The following is a 24,143-nucleotide window of genomic DNA, read 5'->3' on the forward strand; positions in this document are numbered from 1 at the left end:
TTGAATAATAAGATAACATAATATAACCTAAAAATAAATAATTGATATATTAAGATGTCTACAAATAAGTTTTGAAGATAATCAATATGTACTCAAATAATATGATCTAAAAATAAAGTTTTTACTTAAAAAAAAAGTGACAAATTGATATCCTATCATAATAGTAAGCAACCAAAATGTAACTTTTTACAACTTAAAAAAAATAAAAAATTTCGGCAAGTAGGATTTTCCAAATTTTTTCAAAATTCAGTATGTTATGCGAACATGTTATCTATATTTGTATAAATAATTTGATTGAAAATATTATTGTAAATAATTTGTATTCTAGATATATAAATGTAAAATTCACTTCAAAATTTAGTATTTACGAGGTAAATATTAAAAAAAATGTAAATTTGGAAAAAGAAATGGAGGAAAAGTTTATACAAAGTCACGTGCACAGCATCTACTCTCTCACACGCATATTTTGTAATCACTTATTACTTAGCCCTAGCCTCGCCCATCTCCACTGTCTCTCTTCCTCCTCTATCGATCAAATCAAGGACTGCAACTTCTCTTCCTTTTCAGATAGTCTCATGGGAAAGAAGACCAAATCAAAAACAACTTCTTCTCCGCAAGAAAAAGAGAAAGATGTGAAGCAATTGGAAAATAAACCTTCATCGAAGAAGCCCACTACCGAGATTGACGAAATATTCGCCACTAAAAAGCGGAAGAAGCTCGATCAGGAAAAGACCCAAAAGCCCGCCAAGGACGGTGGAGCTAAGAAGAAGGAGAAGAAGAGGACGAGGAGGAAGGAGGATGATGATAAATCAGGTGGTTTTTGGGAGTCGGATTCTCGTCCCAGAAAGAAAACGCAGGATGGGATTGCTGTGTACACTGAAGAGGAATTAGGACTCAACAATTCGGATGCGGGAGGTACCCGGCTTTGCCCATTTGATTGTTCTTGTTGCTTTTAAACTATACATATTTTTTTATCTTCTACTTTAATTTAATTGTAATGACAATTTTTGTGTTGGTAAAATTTCAGAAGAATTTGGTCTTTTCTGTTTATCTGGGATATATTTATTTATAGATATTGCTCACTTGATTTTTGCTACTCAGAACCTAGCCAAGTAGGGGTTTTGTTTGAATCAGCTTCCACAGGCGTAGCCAAATATATTTAATTTGTATTCCTGTTTTACAGGGGTGACTGACTCTTACTCATTTGAAAGACAGACACTCTAAATCAATTAATGCCTATTATTTTGTTTGCCAGTCTCTAGATCTCCCAATGAACCAATTAATTTCGAGCAGTCACGGTCACACACACACACACTTCCAATGAACCAGTGCAATAGTTATGACAACTCAATACAATACTCACTTTTAGATAAAATATTTTTGGAGGGAATAGATTAGGCATTGTTGTATTTGAAATTGTTGAAGGCAGCCCACCTTTGGTATGCTAAGCCTAAGATAAGATTCATAATTAATGCGCTGCCTGCCTGTAACATCAGTTTTGGCCACCAAATTCCCTATCACATCACAACTACTTGTGGTTGTGGATAGTGTTGAGAGGATAGATAAAAACACCATCCATCTTCCTTCTTCTCTGTGAATTTGTAGTGATAAGTTGTCATTCAGTTAGTATGTGTTCCTTTGTTGTCCACAAGTAATATTATTCTGAATCATCTACTCCTTACTAGTAGAGTGATGACATGATTCCAGGAATTCAGTTCCACTTTGAGTAAAAGCCAGACTCCAAGAGTTGTCATTTGATTGTTTCAACTCTAAAATTGCATATTGTGGGAATGCATTAACACACACTCTACCGATCTCGGTTTGCTTAGTAATTTCTTAGGCTATCACTTAATTTACTTCCTAAGACTTAGTAACTGTTGGGCTTACGATCTTGCCAGTGCCCTCTCCCATTTGAATGTAATGAAAATTAAGAAACGTTATGAAAACAAAATACGATACATTTTTTATTAAAGGTTTATGAAAATGGATTTTCCAATAAGACTACATCTCATGATTTAACATTACGAAATATGCTTATATGTGTTGGGAAAAATAGCAAACACCAAATCATATCAAAGCCTTCCAATTATTTTTTTTCCTCAACGCTAGTACATCTATTTTTTTTTTTTAATTAATCTTCTATACTGTTAGACTTAATAATTTGAAAGTTGGAACAATCCCATCAATATTCATCATCAGCTCGGTATCACGAGTACACATGCGGAATACTCCGAAAATCAGTTGCAACTGCATTTATTTGTAGTTGGTTGGACTTTTAAAACCACTTTTGAAGCTCTAAAAACTATTTTAACTCTAGTTACTTAAGTTTTCAATATATTTTGGCTTTTGAATTTAAATTAAAAAATCATTTTAGATTAAGCTAATCCCGCCTCTTAAGCTTCTTTAAAATAGCTTCTTTGAAGCTAAAGTAAAAGTCTAGCAAAACAAACTATTTGTATATCGTAGAAAAGATGTTTGGCTAGAATCCATTATAAAAAGAATTCGGAACACAGAAATTACCTTGCCTAAACTCTGCAAAATATACGAAATCTTGAATCAACAATACTTTTTAAGGCCAAAAATTTCCCCATACAAAGGTAGATTTTTTTCAGCAAAAGCACGGTATGTAATATCATGATTTTAATATTTTCTCTAAATGATACTTGAAATTAAAAAAACAATTCAACAAAATTATGAAAAATGGGGTCAAAAATGAAACTCAAACGGCATATTCTTCTAAATTTAAATTATCATTAAGTAGTATTATATAATGATGCAGAATTCCTCTGGACAGTGGGTTATAGCTGTTGTATGAGCCATTAGATCTTTTATTTGATGCTTGCCTTTGGAATGGATGACGAACATGGCCCGGCAGATGTCATAAACGGTATTCCTTTGAATGTGGCAATGCCCTTGTCGTCAGTATAAAGATGCTGCATCCATGAATCAACATTGACTATATATTCAAACCAGATCCAGAAGAGTTAAGATGATGCTACGAAAATTCATTGTTTTGTCGAGAAAACATACCGGCGTTATCTTATCTAACTGTTTCTTTTTTGGGTTAAGAACATCCTCTGGCTTCCCATCAATCCTGAAAGGAAAAATAAAAGTTATATGTGAGATGATTGATAGGAACTCTAACAATAATGAAAAGGACAGGCGACAGATGACGACAATGGTGGCAACAAAATAAAAGCTGTTGCTGGATGCGAGAACATGCAATTTATTTTGTTAAAATAATGAAGAAAAAAAAAGAAAGGAATTTACCACTTCAAGACACCTCCCGTTTACCTTCCTACTTAAGGTAGATTTGTTATATTATCTAAGAAAGTTCTAGTTAGAAGAGATTCAAGAGAATATTTTAAGCCAATACGCTCATTGGAACTTCACTGAGGGATGACTAATTCAAATGTAGGTTACAATTTACACTTCGCTTAAAAAGATAATCTTGAAATTGAGAACTGAGGCTTGCTTGAATAAGTAAGAGCCAATTAGGAAACATTTGCAATGTTCTTGGTAGTCTAGTTCTGCAGTGCAAAACTTAAAATTTAAAACCCTCCTTCCTCTCTCTCTCTCTCTCCCTTATTATGAACTTGCACATGTAGCTAGTGCTGCTTTCATCCTTCTTGGTTGAATTTAGAATAATTACCATCACTGAACTACATGTTATGTCTATATAGCTTTGAGAAAAATTTACTTACCCAGAAAATGAAATACACTCCCCTACTTTGGCTCCTTCTGGAGGCAGCAAAGGCTCTACAATGGTGTGGTCTTCATTAGAAGCACATAATACCTGCATGCATGAGTTGGAACCAAACTCGTAACCATGTACATCCTTATAGAAAATATGATAAACAATTTAGCATTTTTAATCTTATTCTGAGCAAAATATAGTCAAATGTACAAAACTTTAAAAAAGAAGATGAATATGTACAAATAAAGAATTGCCATGTATTGCAAGAATCAAACAATAAAATAAAAATAGGAACAAGATGTATAAAATACCAATCCTTCTGACATCACATCACGCAGCTTCCCAGGTTTTACATTTGTAATAAGCACAACATGGCGATTCTGCAAAACACCCGAACGACCAAATAAAAGTAACCTTATGATTTGTATATAATTGACATAAACTAAACTCGAAATTAGCTTAAAAGAAATTATTCAAGTAGTTTCAATGAGAAGAGGTCAGCACAACGTACTGTTAATTGTTCTGGAGTGCAAAACTTTGCTAAACCACTGACCACTTGCCGCAGTTTACCTTCTCCGACATCTATCTCCTCCACAAGTAAACTAGACACGCACAAACAAAAGTTATAGAATAAGTTCACAAATTTGCAAACTACAAACTTTACAAAAAAAGAATTACTGGTTTTGCCTCCTGAGCTTATATTATAGAATTAAGATATAAGATACTTCCATATTAAGAATGACTGGATTTGCCTCCTCTGATTATGAAAAACAATTAAGACACTGATAGACATCCAAAGGGGGTAAAATAGGAAATTGATAGAATAGATGTAGTGAAGGAGCGTATTGGTAATCATAGTGAGGTTATGTATAGTTGATATTTTGGTTTAAATAGAAGGAGGGGTATATATATTACAGAGGGAATTAGGAAAGGGTATGATTTGTATGATTGGGTTTTCAGAGCTGATGCTCTTTGAGAGAGTGCCAAGACTCAAATTCTTGGCTGGTTACTGTAATCATTTTGGTATTCAATAATATCATATCTATTTTGGCCCTATTCTCTTCTTGTTTTAATCTGATTGTGAGATGGAACCAGTGGGTTCTATCAGACATTTCAATTTTCAAGCAATCATGATCAGATTTTGAGTAGTATTACCTGTCAAAAAGCTACTAAGGAGAATAAAGAAATGAACATTTTGTCGACATACCTATCAGCAGAAGGATGTTTCCACGCTTTCGAAATTAGACCAACCTTTATATTCAACAAACTAACACTGACTTCTTTGTCTTTTTCAACTGTTTCTGGCTCGGGTGCTTTTTTCTTCTCCTTGGGAGCTTCCTTATTTCCCGCCACCTTTTTCTGTATATGTTTTAAATATATCCCAAAAGAATATTGTCATAATAGTAAAATATGATTATCAGATTTTAATACTGAATGCTAAAACTACTTCCATTCAGTAATATGACTACTTTCATTTCCTACTGCTATTTTATGATTTCGTCCAATAACATTTTAGAGGAAAGCAACACAGGAGCTTGAAAGAAAGCACAAGTACAGCAATCGAACTCAACGGGAATTACAGAAGCACATTTTATATATACATTAAGAACAAGACAATCCAACCTGATAAAATAGTCAAATTATCAACAGGCTCACAAAAATGAAATTGCTAAAAAAGTATACTGTTTTCCTCCTACATGTTTAAACGGAAAATAAACATATCATGAAATGCTATCCAGATTAAATTTTTGATGCTAGTATAAGTTTTCCAAGTTACCATCAACATTCAAGCACTAGTATATTAAAGAACCACATGATGCATGCTTTTGCATGAAAGTATCACACATATAAATATTGGATTGAACTCTAACAAGTCCCAGATTTTAAATGTAACAAGGGAAATGAATCCAATCAACCCTTTACCTAACTTCTTAAATCCTTAAATGTAACCATAAATTATTCAACAAGAATTCTCTTGCACCTTTTTTTTTCAATTTGCTAAACATTTGTTCACAAAATAAACAAATAAAACAGAATTTCTGTTGGTACCAAACCAAAAAAATTTTACTCTCACGAAATACTATTATGAAAGACATACCGCATTATCACTTTTCTTTGTCTTTGGCTCTTCATTTTTCTTTGTTTTCACCTCTGCTTCTGGCTTATCTGCAACTTTAGGGCTTTCTGCAGCTTTTTTGGCACCTGATTCTACTTCCACCTTGTCAGCAGCTTTGGTTCCCTGTAAATGCAACTAATATTAAATACACAATTATACATATATATATACATCTCAAAAAGTTCAGCCGAAAGTGGGTTGCTTGCTAACTGTACACAACTTCGCTCAAAAGACAGATCCTTTTTATATGGACAAAAAAAAGGTTCTCTCTTCTGCAGTCATTATGACAAATTTTTGTTCATTTCTCTTCAGCTTTCAGTATCCATTAATATTAATCACACTAAATTCACATTAACTACACATGCACAATACAATCCTCAACTATACTGCCTACATATGCAATTAAAAAAATATATAGACTATGAAAATGAAGAGTAATAATTCAATGCTTGCGTACTTGAGGTTCAAATTGGGTCTTCTCAAGCAAAATCTTCTCGAATGTATTCCCCAAATCCACCTTGTTCTGAAGGGAGGGGAAAGAAGAAAACAAATAGCACTGAGGTTATGAATTGTTAATGCTCAACGCATTACTAGAAATGAATGTTATAACATAAAAATATAAATGCTAGAAGTAACTAAATTAAACAGGAGAAACACGGGATCAACTCAAGAAAACATTGGTACGTACAGAGAAAACCAAAACTACAAAACTTAATTTTACATGCCATATAGTGATTAGAATGTGACCTACTTGGATGTAATCCATCCATCTCATAAGATGAGGCAACTTTTCCTTTTCTGACTTCGAAAGGCCAATCTGTCAAAAAGTTACAATCAAAGTCAAAAACATTCCAATGGTGCTTGTAATGCATCTGAGCAATGATGTAATATGCGTACCACATATGAATGTATCACTGAAAAAACAATAACATCAGCTTCCGAGGGTTTCAATCCATTTCCCAAAAGCACAGACGTTAAAACCAGTTCTTCATTTAATCCTTTGAGAACTTCAAAGCAAGCACTGGAGTTTGTAGGAAAACTCTCTGCAAATCCTATCCACTTTGTGATCTAAAACCAGAAATTGAACGAATGATGATTAATTTGACACAAGTATTATTGATCAACACAACAATAAAAAAGTGATCAGTGCTTGGCCAGCTAAATTGTACTTGTCACTGATACATTCCGTACATATTGGCTATACACTTCAATCAGCAAGTCATAGAAACATTTCAAACTATAGATTGTAACAAAGAATTCATATAACCTGGTCATTGTTTTCCGTAGGCGTCCCATTTTTTGATGATTTCAAGATATTGTACATGCTCTTGATATCATTTTCGACAACATCACTTGAAAATTGATTCTGCAGAGATATATTGAAAATTTGAAACTGATCAACTAAATGCCAAAAACAAGGTGAAACGTAAAGTTGTAACTTTCCATTGTACATTTCATGGTGTATAAACATGCTGCACCTGTACCATTACACGGCCATTTGAAACTAAAATTTACTTGGTTAAAGTGGAACAACGGTACACTGAAACTGAAAAGTAAAACTTGTAGCAACACACTTAATCCAATTTGATATATACACGAATATAACCTTGCCAGCATTTTAAACTTAAATAATATTTCATGAAAGTAGTATTACCCATTTCATTGAAACACATAAAATAGCGAAAACACTAGCTAACGAACCAGTAATCCATTCTAACAGCGAAGTCAAAGACACCCACCTAATGAAATCCAAGCTAATGAGAAACTAAGTTACAGTTCCTAAGTAATAAGACTAAATCAAAAGACCCAGTTACCAAACTTTACAAACCACAAGTATATCAATCGAGCAGATTTTAAAACACGAAAAAGAAAAATGGGTGAAAAAGACCATCTAAAGAAAATGAGAAAAGCTTACAGAATCTAAAGAAAGTTGTACAGACAGAGCTGAGAGGATCAATTTGTTTCTACTGAGATTGATGTTTCCCTTGGAAGCCATTTCTTCCTTCTTTTCTCAAAATTTCTCAGCTTTCCTTTGCTTCCCTGTCCCAAACACCACTCGCTGTCGATACAAAAAGTGGGGAACTTTCATAGGATATTTTTGCTCATTGCGGGCCTATTGGGCTTTACAATTGAACTTCAATTCCCCCTCAAGTATTTGGGATTTTATATAGCGAATTTTTCATAAATATGGCTTTTAGCCATAATTGTGCAAAAATATGGTAATTAAATTTTTCCTAATTTGTATGGAAAAATTTAATTAACAAAAAATCTATTTATGGAAAAATTAATCACTTATAAGAACTCAAAATTAAACAAAAACACATTAGTAAAAGGAAGGGTATCATGGTAATTAACATTGCAAAAGCTTCTCTACTGAAACTTGAGTCGATCAAGTTTTGTTATGTGTATATTTCTGGATTCTTTATGGTAACCGGTTACCTTCATGCTCTGGTATGTGTGTATATTTTTTTATTTTCTTTTATATCTTCAGATTTGCAATAAGTAACTGGTTACAGATGTGTATATTTATGGGTTATTTATGGTAACTAATTACCTTCACGTTCTGGTATGAGTGTATATGTCTAGGTTCTTTTTGGTAACCGATTACCTCCACATTCTAATATGTGTGTATATTTTTTGGTCATAAGATCAAATCTTGTCTTTTTTTTCCCTTCAAATTCAATGTTTCTTTTCATATTTATTACAAGTAACTCATCACCCCTCGTATAGTAACTAGTTACCCCTCTTATGAAAAAAGATTAGTCATCTCAGAGTAACTGTTTACCCCTCCCGATATATGTTATTTAACCTAGTTCTAGGATTTTTTTTACATAACTGTGAAAAATCTATGAAGTAACTGGTTACCTTATCCATGCTTCGAATAAAAAACAGTACAATCTAAAAAAAAGGAAAAAAATGTTATAATAAATCAAAAAAACGATAAACACAATTCATATCACAAAAAAAAATTGCACAACAGCTAAAGAAAAAATTTAATTTAAAAATAGTTATATAAAAATAATCAAATTATAAACATACCCTTCAAAATTAATAAAATTTGATTAAGAATCAAATTATGGCATAAACTAACTTTTATACAAAAATATGGGAAATAAACCCATAAAAGTGAAAATTCTTAAACAAAGTCATAGATTAATTATTTTTTTAAAAAGTCATATTTTTGTAAATTCTATATAAACTGTAATTTCATCTTTTATATATATACAAATACACACACGTATAATCTAAATTAATTACAAAAATACCTTAAAAAATCTTATTACATATATAACATGTCACATCAGCACCAATATACCATAATCAAAACTTATTCAACCAGAATCTAGAAAAACCAGAAAAATCTCACTTCCCAAATTTTTTATTTTCTGAATTTTCAAAAGTGGCATTTTGATTGCTTATAATTCTGATAAAATACTAATTGGTTGCTTTTTTATTGAAAAGTTTTATTTTTTAAATCATATTATTTCGGATACATTTTAATTACCTCTAAAATTTATTGGTAGAAAATTAGTTATTTTAAGATATCAATTAGTTACTTTTTAAAAAACATAATTTATTTATAAGTTTATATTATAGTATCTTATTATTTAAAAGATATTTTTACATTACTTTTTAAATCTTTTTTAGAAACTAATGAATTACTATATAGTATAATAAGTTATTTATATAATTCACAAGTTACCATACATAGCTTATTGACAAAGGATACTGTTTAGTGTATTTACTTTTATTGACAAGTTACTGCATATTTACTTTTAAATTAAAAATTATAATATGCTTTTTAGTAACCCATGTTATTTGCATGTGAATTATGTAGTTTTTTTTTTTATTATTATTACCCAAGTGTAAGAAACTTAGAAATTACTTTAGAATTACATTAAAAAATTATTATAATTTCTAGCTTATTAGAACATTTACTATTTGGTATACTATATAGCAATCTTAAAATGTAACATTAAAATACACTTTTCGGTCACTTATGAAATTCATATGTGACTAATATTAGGATTGCTGGGTTTTAACTCATGTAAAAAAAAATACACATTTTAGGATTCTTAAAATTAACTTTTTTACTTAACAAACTCAAAAAGCAACTACAAAAATTTATTTTCATTTCAGCAGAAAGAAATAAAAGGTAAATTAAGATACACTTTGGTTACTTTATAAGTTATTTAGAAAACTATTGAAGTTTTATTTTAAAAGAGGCTTGTTTATGATTCATATTAAGTAACGTTTTATCTATGAATTAATAAAACACATTTTGGTAACTTATAAGGCGATATGATTTTGAATTGTGTTTAAGTTTGAATTTTAGTTACTCTTTGATTAACCAAATATAAAAGCAACTAAAATGTTACTTTTGAAGCATAACAATTCTGGTTACCTTCTCCAATTATAATGAGAAAACCTAAGTTTTTCATATATCAATATGACATCCTCGAATAGTAGATCATGTTGATACCACTCTTGAATACAAACAATCATTGGTTGCACCGGAAAATGCTTAGAAAGTGGCAGATTTACCACAAAGTCGACGGAGAAAATTGATGATGTAGGGGAAAATGGCGGTTGGATTTTGTTCCTCATGAAAAACTCGATCCAATGGTGCCACTCTCGAGGTCCATGGTGGCTGGAACTCACCCAAAAAGCCAGTCATAATGTCATTGGCGTTGCCTTTGACCGGCGAAATTTTGACAGCGAGCTTCCGGTCGTAACTCGCAAGCTCGTTGACGACTACCCTTTCCAACCCCTAGGCATGTGTTCGGAATGGAGACATGTGGGAGTGTAGCAAGCATCACCGTAGAGATAGAGGAGAGAGGAGAAGAGACTAGCAAACCAAAACTTCTTTAATAAGCAAACACAATACAATTGAATTCAAATACGGTATGAAAGTAACTGTAAAATTGTAAATACAAAAACTCAAATCATTATTGGAATTAAAACCATAAAAACCGTTTGAAATGTAAATTTTCCCAAGTATTTATGTATGGGCCATTTACTGTCAGAATGGGCTTACACTCTGAATGTCCAAATGGCCCATCTTAGTTCCATTGTCTAACAATTATTTTTTATTATAATTTTACAGGATTAATTTCACTGCCATTTATTTTCCTTAAATTATGATTAACATAACTCAATTTATAATTCAAGATTTGTACCATAACTCAATTTATATTATAATTAAGATAACTAATATATTTAAAAAATGTAGTTGTGTGGTTTACTATAAAAATTATATTAATCAATTACAAAAAATTATAATGGTTTAAATCATTAAGTGTTCAATCAAAATATCAATGTCCTAATAACAACTTTGAAATTAGAGTTTATATCATTTTTATTACAAATTTTTTCAGCATAAATAGCTCTATGAACTCTACTTAAACTTTCTCTCTCTCTCTCTCTCTCTCTCTCTCTCTCTCTCTCTCTCTTTCTCTCTTTTTTTTTTGTTGAAAGGTTACTTAACCAATTTAATCTCTAAATCCCAAGAACAATATATACCAAATTTTAAATATCAATCCCAAAAGGCAAGTGGTGTGGCATTGACCCAATAGTGAAAGGGTCAATCCCTTTCCTTTTATTATTACTGTTTGAGTAATTAGTGGCAAAACTCCCTTATCTTTACCTTCTTATACACTTAACCCCTACTTCTTTATTTTCGCCGGCTAAACCTCCCAAACTCACGTTCCGTTACCATATTTATTGTTTACGTTTATTCCTTTCGTTATCTCCCCATATCCTCCTACGTGGCATGTTGAAACCTGTCCAGCGCACCCATATATATCCACGTACATTATTAAATTAGAGAAAGAAATAAAAAAAATTCATAAATGAAAAAGAAAATAAATTAAATTAGAACAAAAAAAATGGGCAAATGAGTTTGAATGAATGCAACTGTCGAGTATAGGCCATGGTTCAAAAAGTAAATAGGTAGCAAGAATTTTTTTTTATATACTGCGAAGAGGAAGAAGAAGCAGAGAAAGTCGATAAAGAGGAAGAAGAAAGCAGGAGAAGAACAAATGACAAAAAGGGGAAGGAGAAGTAGGACACGTGAAGAAATGGCATTTCGGATTCACGGTGAAGACGAGGCTCCTCCTGACTACGATAAGCACCCTAACCTTCTTCCTTGAGTTCTTGGTTAAGATTTTTAGGTTTTAGAAGAAAATGGTTATACTGCAATGCTTGTTGGTTCGAGTGGTTAAATTGGTCAAGAGCTTTAAGGGTGGGTTTTATAGGTTCAAATTCGGTTTGAATAATGTGCTTTAAAACAAAGGGTTCAGTGGTTATTGGGAATCTAGCTGCCAATTTCAATGGGGTACGATTGCATGTGGATTTAGATTTTTTTATGTATGTTCAGTGGGGTACAGTTGCACATGTTTTTTTGTCTGTGTGTTTGTTGTGGGGGTGAAATGCTAATGGGTTTTTACAATCCCTTCATTAAAAGGTGAAGGGTTTTGTCCCAATTTTTGGTCTTGTACTGATCATCCAAACTAAATTCCACTTTGTAGAACTGAAGCTGACCTATTCACCATGAAGCTATACCATGGGGGTATTTGGTTTACTCCTTTTAGAAACAGGCGATATGAAAGAGGGTATGTTGCATATTTTGACAATTGTGAGTTTAAGAATAAGGACTTAGATGAAATTGGTGAAGGGTTAGGTTGCAAATTGCCTTTTGGTTTTCGGTTCAAGCGCTATGGGAAACGCCTAAATATGGGGATAATGGTCGTTGGGGAGAAGGAGGTTAGAGTTTTTTTGGATGACATGAAGAACCGAAGCTATAGGGAGGTTCAAATATACATGGTGTTACCAAATGATGTATTTGTGTGGAGTGGAAGGTTGACGACACGGTTGTAAGACATATCCCTGAAACAGGTCCTGAAAATTTGAATTTGGTTTGCTGCCTCGAGGAAGTAGAATCTGATCTCCTTGCTGATGTTGTTGTCAATCCACCTGGACAAATGAACCAAGATGATTACTTTTACAACATGTTTGTAAAATGGGGTGATTTGGGAAAAAAAGACACTTGTGTATATGTTGGACGTATAGGCAACAACTTTTTGTTTGGGAACAAAGGGCAGCTAGGTATATGTTAGAATTGTTGCCTTCTTTTATGTGTTATGAACAAATGACAATTACCATATATTTATCATTTCACTGATTCTAGAAATGAAACTCACTTAAATGAAATATGTTGATTTCATTCACTACTTTATACACACAAATTAATTAAAAGTTAAACTATTTCATTCAAAATAATTGCTACTTTTCATTCATAGCTGAATTTGATAGAAATCTAACAGTACAAACTAAACACCATTTCAATACTTCAACCACAATAACACAAAGAAAAATCCAACACAAATCAGAAGAACATTTTGTAGGCTTTGTTTGAATTTGTTCTCAGAAATTACAAATTTTAGGCTGCATTCACCATAACTCTCCATATCTGATTGACTTTTTTCCATAGACTTTGACTTGCTCTGCATCACTGATTGTTTTTTGTCCATTAAATATGGGGGATCATCAACTTCGGATAGGGAAGAAACTTCACTCTCCAATTCTTGAATCTTTCTAAGCAGCTTGGGTATCACAACTTTTGAACGCTGGCACATTTCTGGGTCCAACCAACGCCAATAATTACAACATCCTAGTTCCTTCATAGAACGACCACCATTAAACATCACAAAGAACAAGTGCAATTTTTTTTTTTTTTAAAAAAAAAAGAGAAAATAAACTCACGGGATGCTTGCAGCAGGTTAGGAACCTTCTTCCTGGGTTTGTATTCGTCCAAGACGTCTTCACCACTACTAGGAGATTTAGCTGGCGAAAATAAAGAAGCATGGGTTAAGTGTATAAGAAGGTAAAGATAGGGGGTTTTGCCGCTAATTACTCTTACTATTTTGAAAAGATCTGATTCTTCCTTTGATAGTCCTAAGATTGCAGCATTGGAGGCTTTACAAAAATTGTTGATAAGCGAGTCACTCACTGTCACATACTACAGTTATTTCAAAATATACTTTGCTCCCTTACTTCCATTCCTTCTCAATTGTCTGTCCACCATGTCTTTTTCATCCTTGGTTTCTAATAATAACAAATTATTATAAGAGGAGTTTACATGTAATACGAGAAAATTTTCTAAACTTTGATAAATATGGCATTTTGTGTGTGTGTGCATTTTATATGGTATTTTTATGTTATCTTACTTTTTTATGAGATTTTTTTTCCCATATTTGTATAATGGTTTATTAGTTTTACCATATTTAATCATATAAGATTATTTTGGCTAATTTTGAATTTTTGTGAGGGTATTTCAGTAATTGTAGGTATTATTTTTAATATATTTTTTTATTCAGACATTGAAAAACGTTTTGTTGTATTATTTTCTTTTATTTTTTATCTTCTTCAATCAACATTTTCTCTCATGTAACCGTTTACCACTATCAAAATAATTTTTATTTTTTTGTGTGGTGGTGATCATTTGCTAGCGTTAATTTTTTTAGTGATGTGTGGTAACTGGTTATAACTATAAAAATCAATTTTATTTTTTAAGTGGTGTTGTAGTAACTGGTTACAACTATAAAAATAATTTTGATTTTTTAGTAATGCACTATTATCAAAATACCAATTGAATTGTAACTGGTTACTTAGTGAGATTTAGAGAAAAAAACTAAATTGATCGTGAAGGTAACTGGTTACAATTAGGTTTGAAAAAAAATATATAAACAAAAAAAACTAGTTGTGATGCTAACCGGTTACTTAGCCAGACCTGAAAACAAATGGGATCCAAACAAAAAATCTAAAATAATCATAATCGTAACTGGTTACAACTAGGTTTGAAAAAAAAAATCAGATCTGAAAAAAACAGTTACGATGGTAACTGGTTACTTATCTAGACCTGGAAAGAAAATCAGATCTATACAAAAAAAAATTATAAATTTATCGTTATTGTAACTGGTTACAGCAAACTCTGAAAAAAAAGAACCAGTCATCATAGTACCTGGTTACTTAAACAGGTCTGGAAAAAAAAAAATCAGATTTAAACAAAAAAAACTTAAACAAATCGTGATGGTAACCAGTTACAGTTAGGGCTAGAAGAAAAAAAAATCATATATAAAGTGCAAAATCAAATGTGAAAAATAAGAACAGCAACAAGAACAACCAAAAGAATAACATTAAAATCGCCAATGGTAGCGGCAACAGAAAAAGAAGAAGAAGAAGAACCAAAGGGCGGTTGAGTTGCATCATCATCGGGGGGTGGCGGGCTGCATCGCCGGCGGAGGGCGAATGTGGTGTCTACGGCGGAGGGTTGAGAAGAAAGAACCATTTGGAGAAGGAGAGATGGAGAAATGAGAAAATGAAGAGAAATGAGACGATAAGAAAGTGTGAGAGAGTTTTATGTAAAAATATAGTAATTTAACTTTATATTTTATGGGATTCTCATGTTTTAAGCTTTTTTTCTTAAATTCACCATATTTTGTAGCATTTCTTTTTTGTCCATAATTATAAAAAATCATATTTTTTTCCTATATTTATGTAAATTTCTCCTATTATAAAGTAGAATATCCATAATACTCTATCCATCTTGTTAGTCTACTACTTGAAGTAATAAAAATAAGTGGTATGTTAATAGTTATCAAAAAGTTAGTATAAAAAATATACTTAGACAAAGATTTATTATTTAGAGTTGTTACATTTAAAAAAAATATACATTGTGAAAATGTAATATCACAACATTGATACATTTTTATTAAAATCAAAATATTTTTAATAAATTATAACATCTTTGTAGTAATAAAATTAATTTAGTCTCAACATAATAATTGTATAGAGGTTTTAGTGTATTCCCTTTTTCTATTTTCATTTTCTTCTAATGATTTTGTAAGTCCCCATACCGGAAATCCTAAAAGTATTGGATACAATCATGGCATATATTTCAAAATAATGTGATCCCACCTAAAATTACTAAAGAACCTAACTAAATTTTACATGTTGCTAGAGGAAAGAGAAATACCAAAAGAAGAAACAAAAATACTAAGAGCTCACATCAACATATATTTTTAATTTTTCAAAATTCATCACCAAAATTGTATTTTTTTTTTATATTACATCACTCTTTTATAGGGTATTGCTATGGTGCATACCTAAAAAAGTATGCACCGGTGCATACTTTTTGTGATTTTTTATGTTTCTCGGCTCGTGAATAGTTTTCAGCGCGATTTTTTTTTATGATTGTGTTTATTGTAGTTATTTAGAGCATCTTTCAAATTTTCAGAAAATTCCGAATAATTTACAATGCTGAAAACTAGGTTCAAACAAGTTGTTGCACGTGTGATTAATTTTTTTTATACGCGTGGAAAATATTTCTGTTTGAATCTAGATTTCAGTATTGTAAATTATTCGGAATTTCCTGAAAATTTGCAAGATGTTTTAAATAATTACAATAAACATAATCATAAAAAAAATCACGCCAAAAACTGTTCACGAGCCGAGAAATACAAAAAACCACAAAAATATGCACATACCTTTTCATATATGCACTATAGAATTACCCATCTTTTTTATTACACCACACATCATTTTCTAAAACTAATAAAATAAGTTTAGAGTAATGAATAATCCTGCTTCACATGTGAACTAATTACTATTCATTGCTCTAAAAATATATATATAAAATACATCAAATGATGTATGGTTAATTTTAAGTAAATATGAGGATTTTCTTCTCACTTTAGAGAAAATCTCATTTTGATGGAGGTAGAGTTAGTACTCTAAACAACCCAATAATTTTTTTATCACCAGTTCATATGACAATTCTAGATTAGTTGTTGATATGATTTGGTGCTTTTGAATTAAATGGAAGTCAATCAATAAAGAAAAAATCCTGCTGATTTGGCCCATAGTGCTCCTCAACACTACTCAAGGATAAGGAGATTATAAACGTAATCATTAAAGTGGAACTGAAATAAACTTGTGAATTTTTTTCATATTTAATGGTTTTTTTTAAGGTTCTTTTACAAAAATGCGTGCATATGAGAATTTTTTTCCATAAATTTGAAAATATATAATTATGTCATATTTTTTTATTATAATTATTATATTTTTTTAAAGTAATTTTATTTTTATTCATTTTTTATTAACTTTTTAAATTTTTTTCCTCATTTTTTCATTACTTTTTTTTTCTACTAATTTTTTCCTACATTATTTTTTTTCATTTATTTATTTATTTTTCTTTCTTTCATTTACATTGTTTGTTTTTTGTTTATATTTTTTCAAATTTTTTTCATCATTTTTTTCTTTTTATTTTTTCTTCATTTTTGTATTTATTCTTTTCTCCTTCTAGTTTTTATTTTTTCACACATATGATCTTTTTCTTCCTTGTTTTTTCTTTTTTACCTTTTTTTTCATTTTTTTCTACCAATTTTTCTTTCATCTTATTTTTTTCTTTCCATTTTTCCATTATCTTTCTTCTTCTCATTTTCATTTTTTTTCATTCATCGTTTGTTTTGTTTTGTTTTTCATATTTTTTTAGTTTTTTTTCCTCTGTTTTTTTCCTTCCATTTTTTCTTATTTTTTGTACTTATTCTTTTCTCCTTTCATTTTCTTTTTTCACACATATATTTTAACATTACATAATTATTTTACTATTTTATTATTTATTATTGTAATTGTTCTATTTTATAGTTTTTCCACTATATGTAAAAAAAATCAAATGAATTTTTTCAGTATTTTCTTTTTATTGTAACCCTTATAGGAACATCCAAATTTGGAAAGAAAAACAATAACAATATGAAAACATGAATGGGTAACTAGTTACCCTGATGGGAACATTAAAATCTAGAAAGAAAAAAATTATATAAAAATGTGAATGGGTAACCAGTTATCCTAGTGGGAACATCCAAATCTGGAATATATATATATATATATATGAAAACTTGAATGGGTAACTAGTAACCCTAATAGGAACATCCAAATTCGGAAAGAAAAAAAAATAGATATGAAAACGTGAATGGGAACTAGTTACCTTGATGAGAGCATTCAAATCTGAAGAATAAAAAAATTTCATGAAAATGTGAATGGGTAACCGTTACCCTAGTGGAAACATCCAAATTTGGAAGAAAAAAAATAGATATGAAAACTTGAATGGGTAACCAGTAACCCTAATAGGAATATCCAAATTTGGAAAGAGAAAAAAATATATAAAAAACATGAATGAGTAACCAGTTACCCTGATGTGAACATTCAAATTTAAAAATAAAACTGATATGAAAATGTGAATGAGTACTTGGTTACCCTTATGGGAACATCCAAATTTGAAAAAAAAAATTATATATGAAAACGTGATTGTTATTGGTTACTTGACCCAAACAAGAAAAAAATAGTCATGATCTTTAAAAAAAAGTTAGAACAAAAAAATTGATTTATTTTTTTATGTATAATAAAAAAAAAGTACAACAATAAAAAATTATAATAAATAATAAAATATTTTAAGTTGAAGAAGAGACGACTTAATAAGAAGCTTTCTAAACAAAAAATGATCAAGAGGGATGAGAAATAAGACGTCAACGAGAAGAGAAGTTGAAGAGATAAAAACTAAAAATAGTAAAGTAAAAATATATTCGTGATTTTAAATTGTAACAAAAAATTATGAAAAATAAATATTAAACAATATAAAAATAATAAAATAGATTAAATTCCCTTCTTAAAATACTAAGTCGCTATTGTTTAATGAAACTAATATAAAAATAATGAAATGAAAAACAATGACTAGAATAATATCATAATTAAAATAAACTTAAGAGTAAAACTATGACATAAATCAATTTTTATACAAAAATATAGAAAATTAAATCCATAAAATTTGATTTTAAAAAAAAAAAAAAGCCATATAATAAGTTATTTTGAAAAAAAAATATATTTTTCTAAACTTGTTAAAAAAACTAATAAATGTTGCAAGTTCCTCTAAACTTATCGAGGGCGCTTGTATCAAATGATAGTTTTTATTTTTTTAAAAAGAAAGATATAAACATTTGCATCAGATTACTCTAGCCTCTCTAGCCTCTACCTACACAGAGGAACTGTATACTACTTCATAAATATTTTATTATTTCTCCCCTACTTATTCTCTATCATTCTTATTATAATTTATTATTTTATATTAAAATAAATAAATAATATTTAAATAATGTAGAGAAAAATATAGAATAACTAGTATATAAAATGATGTAATATAAAAAATAAAATTTTGATAATGTATTTGAAAAATAGGATAGAAAAACCAGTATGAGTGCTCTTAAATATAGATATTTCAATCAAATTTTAGATGACTAAGAGCACTCACAGAAGCTCCTTCAAGAGTTTGCTTCTTAAAAAATTTGAAGAATCATAATTAAATAGCCCTAGAGCACTCACAATGGGTGAGATATATTACCCCAAATTGAAAAAAATAGCTAAAACTAAGTAAAAGAGACATATAATGGATGATTCATTTTACAAATATTTTTAGATATATGTATAGTACATAGTTATATCTAATGTTTACTATTCATCCTTCAAAACAATATTTTATTAATTTTTCACTTCTCCTCCCTCTCTCTATCTTCAAAATATTATATTATATTTAAATATTTCTAATTAATACTCCCAAAATATACTTTGAGAATAATAAAATTTTTTATTTGTAATTTTTTTTTAGATTAAGTGATATTTTAGTTTATTTTATAAATTTGGATAAATTTAAATTATAATATAATTATGTGATATTACATATGGGTAAATATTGTAAATATTAAAATATATAAAAATAGTATTGATAGTTATAGAAAATATTTGAAATGAATAAAAAATATTTGAAAATATAATATTTAAATGAGATAGAGAAAAAAAATAAAGAATCTGATATATGGTAAAATGTAAAACTTAGAGGTACAATACATAAATGTGTGTTTTGGAAAGACATTTTAAAGAATGGAGTAGAGCACCCATTGGAAGTGCTCTTACAACATCTCCTTTAAATTCATGATGTTAGATAGAATTCCTCTAAACATTTTTTCTATTTTTTTATTCACTTTTCTTTATTTCTCTCTTTAAATTTATTAGATTTCTATTTATTTTATTATTTTAATTAATAAAAATATTTAAAGATATAATATTTAAATGAAATAAAAAAATATATATAGAAGTTGATATTTTGTGTAATGTAAAAATTTGACGTAAAATAAAGAAAAAAAAGTTTTAGTGATATGTTTTGAAAGAAAAGTATAAAGAAGCTTCTAGGAGTGCTCTAACATAACAAATAAGTTATAGTACATATGAAATAATTTTTTAAAATATATATATATAGGGAGTGAATACAACGTTTTTTTTTTTTTTTTGTAATACTCGTGCATCCTTTTTCTATTTCGGCACTTGAATAATTATAATTCCAAATTTTTTTATATGATGGTGTACATTATAGCTATCTAGAATATCCTACAAATTTTCAAGAAATTCTGAATAAATTATGGTACCGAAACAGGGTGTAAACTGTCTGTTGCACACGTGCTTGTTTTTTTGTGTATGCGTGTAAAGTTTGACAGTTTGAACTCTGTTTTCGGCTTCGTAAATTATTTAGAATTTCTTAAAAATTTACAAGATATTATGAATACCTACAATGTACACCGTCATATAAAAAAATTTGGGATTATATCTATCCAGGTACCAAAATAGAAAAAAGATGCACCAGTATTGCAAAAAAAAAAAAACGTTATAGTCGTTGCCTGTATATAATTATTTTTATAATTAATAATATTTTATTAGAATTTGATGGAATTTAGTTAGAAGTGAAGTAGGGAGAGGGAAAAAAAATGAAGTATGCAATAGTATAATAGCACCTAAAAAACAAAATAATGAGGTTCCTTTCTTATATTCTATATTCTATGTTTTATTTTCTTTTTAGATATTCCATGTTTCCTTCATTATACCAAATTCGTCCGTTACCAATCTTTTTCCTTTATTTACTTTCAAGTTTAATTTCCGTATAGACAGACAATCAAACGACAAGGTGGAAAGAACGAAGCAAAGCTTGAACGTCACTACTCTTTTTTCTTCTTCTTGTTCTTTTCTCCACTGAAAGAAAACACAATCAACCTTGTTGGGTTTTGAAGTTTAGCTTTATAGTCCGCTCTTCCTTTGATAATGACAATTAGTTTAAAGTTTCTAAATAGAATAAATTAATTGTCAAAATGTACTTAATTTAACGGTTCTTATGAAGCATTATTAAATTAGGACCATTCAAAAGTTTACATTCCAAGCAATGTGTCTAATTTATTTTGCAATTTTCTTTTCAGTTTTTCTTGGCGTGTGTTAGAAACAATTGACTAGCAAATCTCTAGATTTTAAAGAACTTGATTAGACCATATTCTAAAATCTACTGTAGGTGCCTTATCATTTTAAATTCAGATCTAAAAGTTCAAGAACTGTATTAAATTTCAATGCAACCCAATTTTAAGTATTGTGCAGTTTTAGTACATGTATACAGTGTTAATTGTTATGCTATATTTATTGTAATACTATTTCATATACAATTGACATTATTTTATTTATTTTTTTACATTAAATTTACTTTTAAGTTAATATACAATTTACATTATTTTAATTATATTTTTTCATTAAATTTACTTTTAAGTTAATTACTTGGCAATTTATTGTTCTACAAACTAATAATTAACTTCATGGTACTTACATGAATACTAATAATTAATTTCTAACGGTTACAACTTCATTTTCAATAATTCTTATTTAATCGAGAAATTTGATTTGCAGCTTAATTTTTTGATGATAAATCTAACTTAAAGGAAGGATTTTAATGAAATTTGTATGGTGTGTACATAACTCTATTTAACGAAACTTTCCAATTAAGAGGACCGCAGCAAATTTTCTAAAATATATTGAGTTATTTGGCTACTTAACTTAAAAAACAAACTGTTTTTTGAAACAAGTGGTGTTGTTTGACATCATTTTTAGAAAACAGAAAATTTTGAAAATAACATATAAATATTTCTCACATTATTATTATTTTTTATTATTAGGGGACATCATTTATTTTAACATTATTTTCTTTTTCCTTATTTTATCTCACATCATTTTCTATTTCTTTATTTTTTCTCTCATTACTATCTCTCGTCATTTTCTCTCTTCTCATTTTCTATCATTTTATTCTCTCTCATCACTTTCTATCTCCTCATTTTCTCTCTCATCAGTTACTATATCTTCATTTTCTCTCTCATCAGTTACTATATCATCATTTTCTCTCTCCTTACTTTTTCTCTCTTGCAATTTTCTTTCTCATCACCTTCATTCCTCACTTCTCTGTCTTCACTTTTTTCTTGTGTCAGATTTTCTCCTCACTTTCTCTTTCATCACTTTGTTTTTTGCCTCTAATTTTCTCTCTTTACTTTCACTCCTTATTCTTCATCAATTTTTTATCACATTATTTTATTTCATTATTTAGTACAAACTTTTAAAAGATTTTTCTCTATGTAAATATGTTTTTTAATTTTTTATTTAAGATTTAAATAAAATAAAAACTAAAAAATTAGTTTTAGAAAACATTAACCAAACACCACTTATTTTTTTTAAATTACAAAAAATATTTTATGTTCTCATTTCTGAAACACAATTTTGAAAACAAAATACAGAAAATAATGTCAAACAGACGCATTATTTTTCAAAAATTTTGTAGAAGCAACAAAGAAATACCACTCCACTAGACTCGATCTACATTTATAAAGTACTATAGATTCTTCAAACGTTTTTAATTGATTTTTAATTTATTCTTTTTTTTTTTAATCTTTTATGAATAAAAAAATAATATTTAAATAATATAAATAAAATGGATATTTGTGGCGAAATGACCTAAATTATTGTGTTTGCAACACTTAAGTACCTAAGTTATTTTTTTGGCGGCGAAAGTACCTTCTGTCCATGTTTTGGTGCAGTTTAATGCATCTGTTTGTTTTATCGTGAAGTCCGCCACCATGACATGAAATTTACTTATAACTTTAGTGCTTTCGCCACAAATATCTCTTAAATTGGATACTTTCGCAACAAATATCCCTTTAATTAGGTACTTTTGCCACAAATATCAATTTGATTGGGTAGTTTCACCTACGTGTTACAATCGAACTTAGCAGTGAGAATTGACAGTTATTTATAACTGTACCAAAACATAGACGGAATGTATTTTCACCGTTAAAAAAATATCTTGAGTACTTAAGTGCTACAAACATAATAACTTGGGTACTTTAAAAAGAAAATATAGAAATATGTAAAAAATTGTTGTAGTTAACTAATTATATAAGGTGTTTACCCAAAAACGGTTCCTGATGACGTGCAGGATTGACCTACACGTGGCGGGCACGTGACGATTGTGATGCCCCGGATTCCCTATTATGGTTAATGGCTGGATTAGTAGGCCGGGAGGGCCATAACTGTTTAATTATGCCATTAAGTGTGTTTATGCATGTTTATGAGAATTATATTATAATATGATGTTAAATGCGTGCATGTGGGTCCACATTTGTTTACAGGGGTGTTTTGGTAATTTGACCCGTTGAGGGTATAATTGTATATTTGAATGTGCGTTAATGGTATATTGTGAGACCACATTATAATGTGGATTGGTTCGAGTATTTCGACATGAGACGATCTTTAAACATGATTTATCGGTTTGGTCATAACAGGTTTGAGCTCAGGGCTCGGGGTGAGTCTCGGGGTGTTATTAATGATTATAGCGTTACCGGGGATTTTAGGGTAACGGGATGTGAATTATTGGTGTTTGAGAATTTTGAGATTAGCGGGAATTGGGAAGCGTTAATTATGATTAACGGGTTAAGCTAAAAGTACCAATTTTGCCCTTGTGATGGTTTTAGAGGTTTAAGGTGACACAAGGGTATTTTGGTCTTTTTGGGAGGATTTATGTGACTTAAGAGGCTTAGAAAGCTGTAGAATAAACAGAGTAAAAGCAGAGGCAATTCCCTTCTCTTCCCGTACCTTCTCTTTGCTTCATCTTCTTCAATTCTCTTTGAGGGTTTTGAGTTCTTGGTGGAGTTTCAACCAAGGGAAATTGAAAGGCTGGGTTGGAGCACTTGTGTTAGCTTGTGTGGGAGGTTGTAAGCTAGTTTCAAGGTGAGTTTTGGTCATATAACACAGCTGGTACTCTGTTTTCGTTTTAGTTTTTAATTCATGGATTTTGATGTGGGAAGTGAGAATCAAAGGGGGTTTTAGTGTTAGTTTGATTGGGGTTTGATGAGAGTGAGCTAAGGGTAT

At 29.7% G+C, this 24,143-nt stretch overlaps 2 protein-coding genes across 2 annotated transcripts; one reads left to right on the forward strand and one right to left on the reverse strand.

The window, feature by feature from the left end:
* The first annotated feature begins 463 nt into the window (after positions 1–463).
* Positions 464–1,050, forward strand: LOC133798138 (uncharacterized protein C6G9.01c-like). Its single transcript, XM_062236340.1, has one exon. The coding sequence runs from the start codon at positions 576–578 to the stop codon at positions 954–956; it is 381 nt and encodes a 126-aa protein (XP_062092324.1). The 5' UTR covers positions 464–575; the 3' UTR covers positions 957–1,050.
* A 1,466-nt stretch (positions 1,051–2,516) lies between these two features.
* On the reverse strand, positions 2,517–7,885 carry LOC133798140 (uncharacterized). Its single transcript, XM_062236341.1, has 12 exons — positions 7,729–7,885; positions 7,081–7,179; positions 6,711–6,881; positions 6,565–6,630; positions 6,271–6,336; positions 5,796–5,936; positions 4,905–5,056; positions 4,209–4,299; positions 4,009–4,077; positions 3,705–3,796; positions 3,031–3,094; positions 2,517–2,933 (listed from the first exon to the last, which is right to left on the reverse strand). The coding sequence occupies exons 1-12, from the start codon at positions 7,807–7,809 to the stop codon at positions 2,829–2,831; spliced, it is 1,197 nt and encodes a 398-aa protein (XP_062092325.1). The 5' UTR covers positions 7,810–7,885; the 3' UTR covers positions 2,517–2,828.
* Positions 7,886–24,143: the final 16,258 nt, after the last annotated feature.

The sequence above is a fragment of the Humulus lupulus genome, chromosome 8 (genome assembly GCF_963169125.1).
Source record: "Humulus lupulus chromosome 8, drHumLupu1.1, whole genome shotgun sequence".
Classification (NCBI taxonomy): Eukaryota; Viridiplantae; Streptophyta; class Magnoliopsida; order Rosales; family Cannabaceae; genus Humulus; species Humulus lupulus.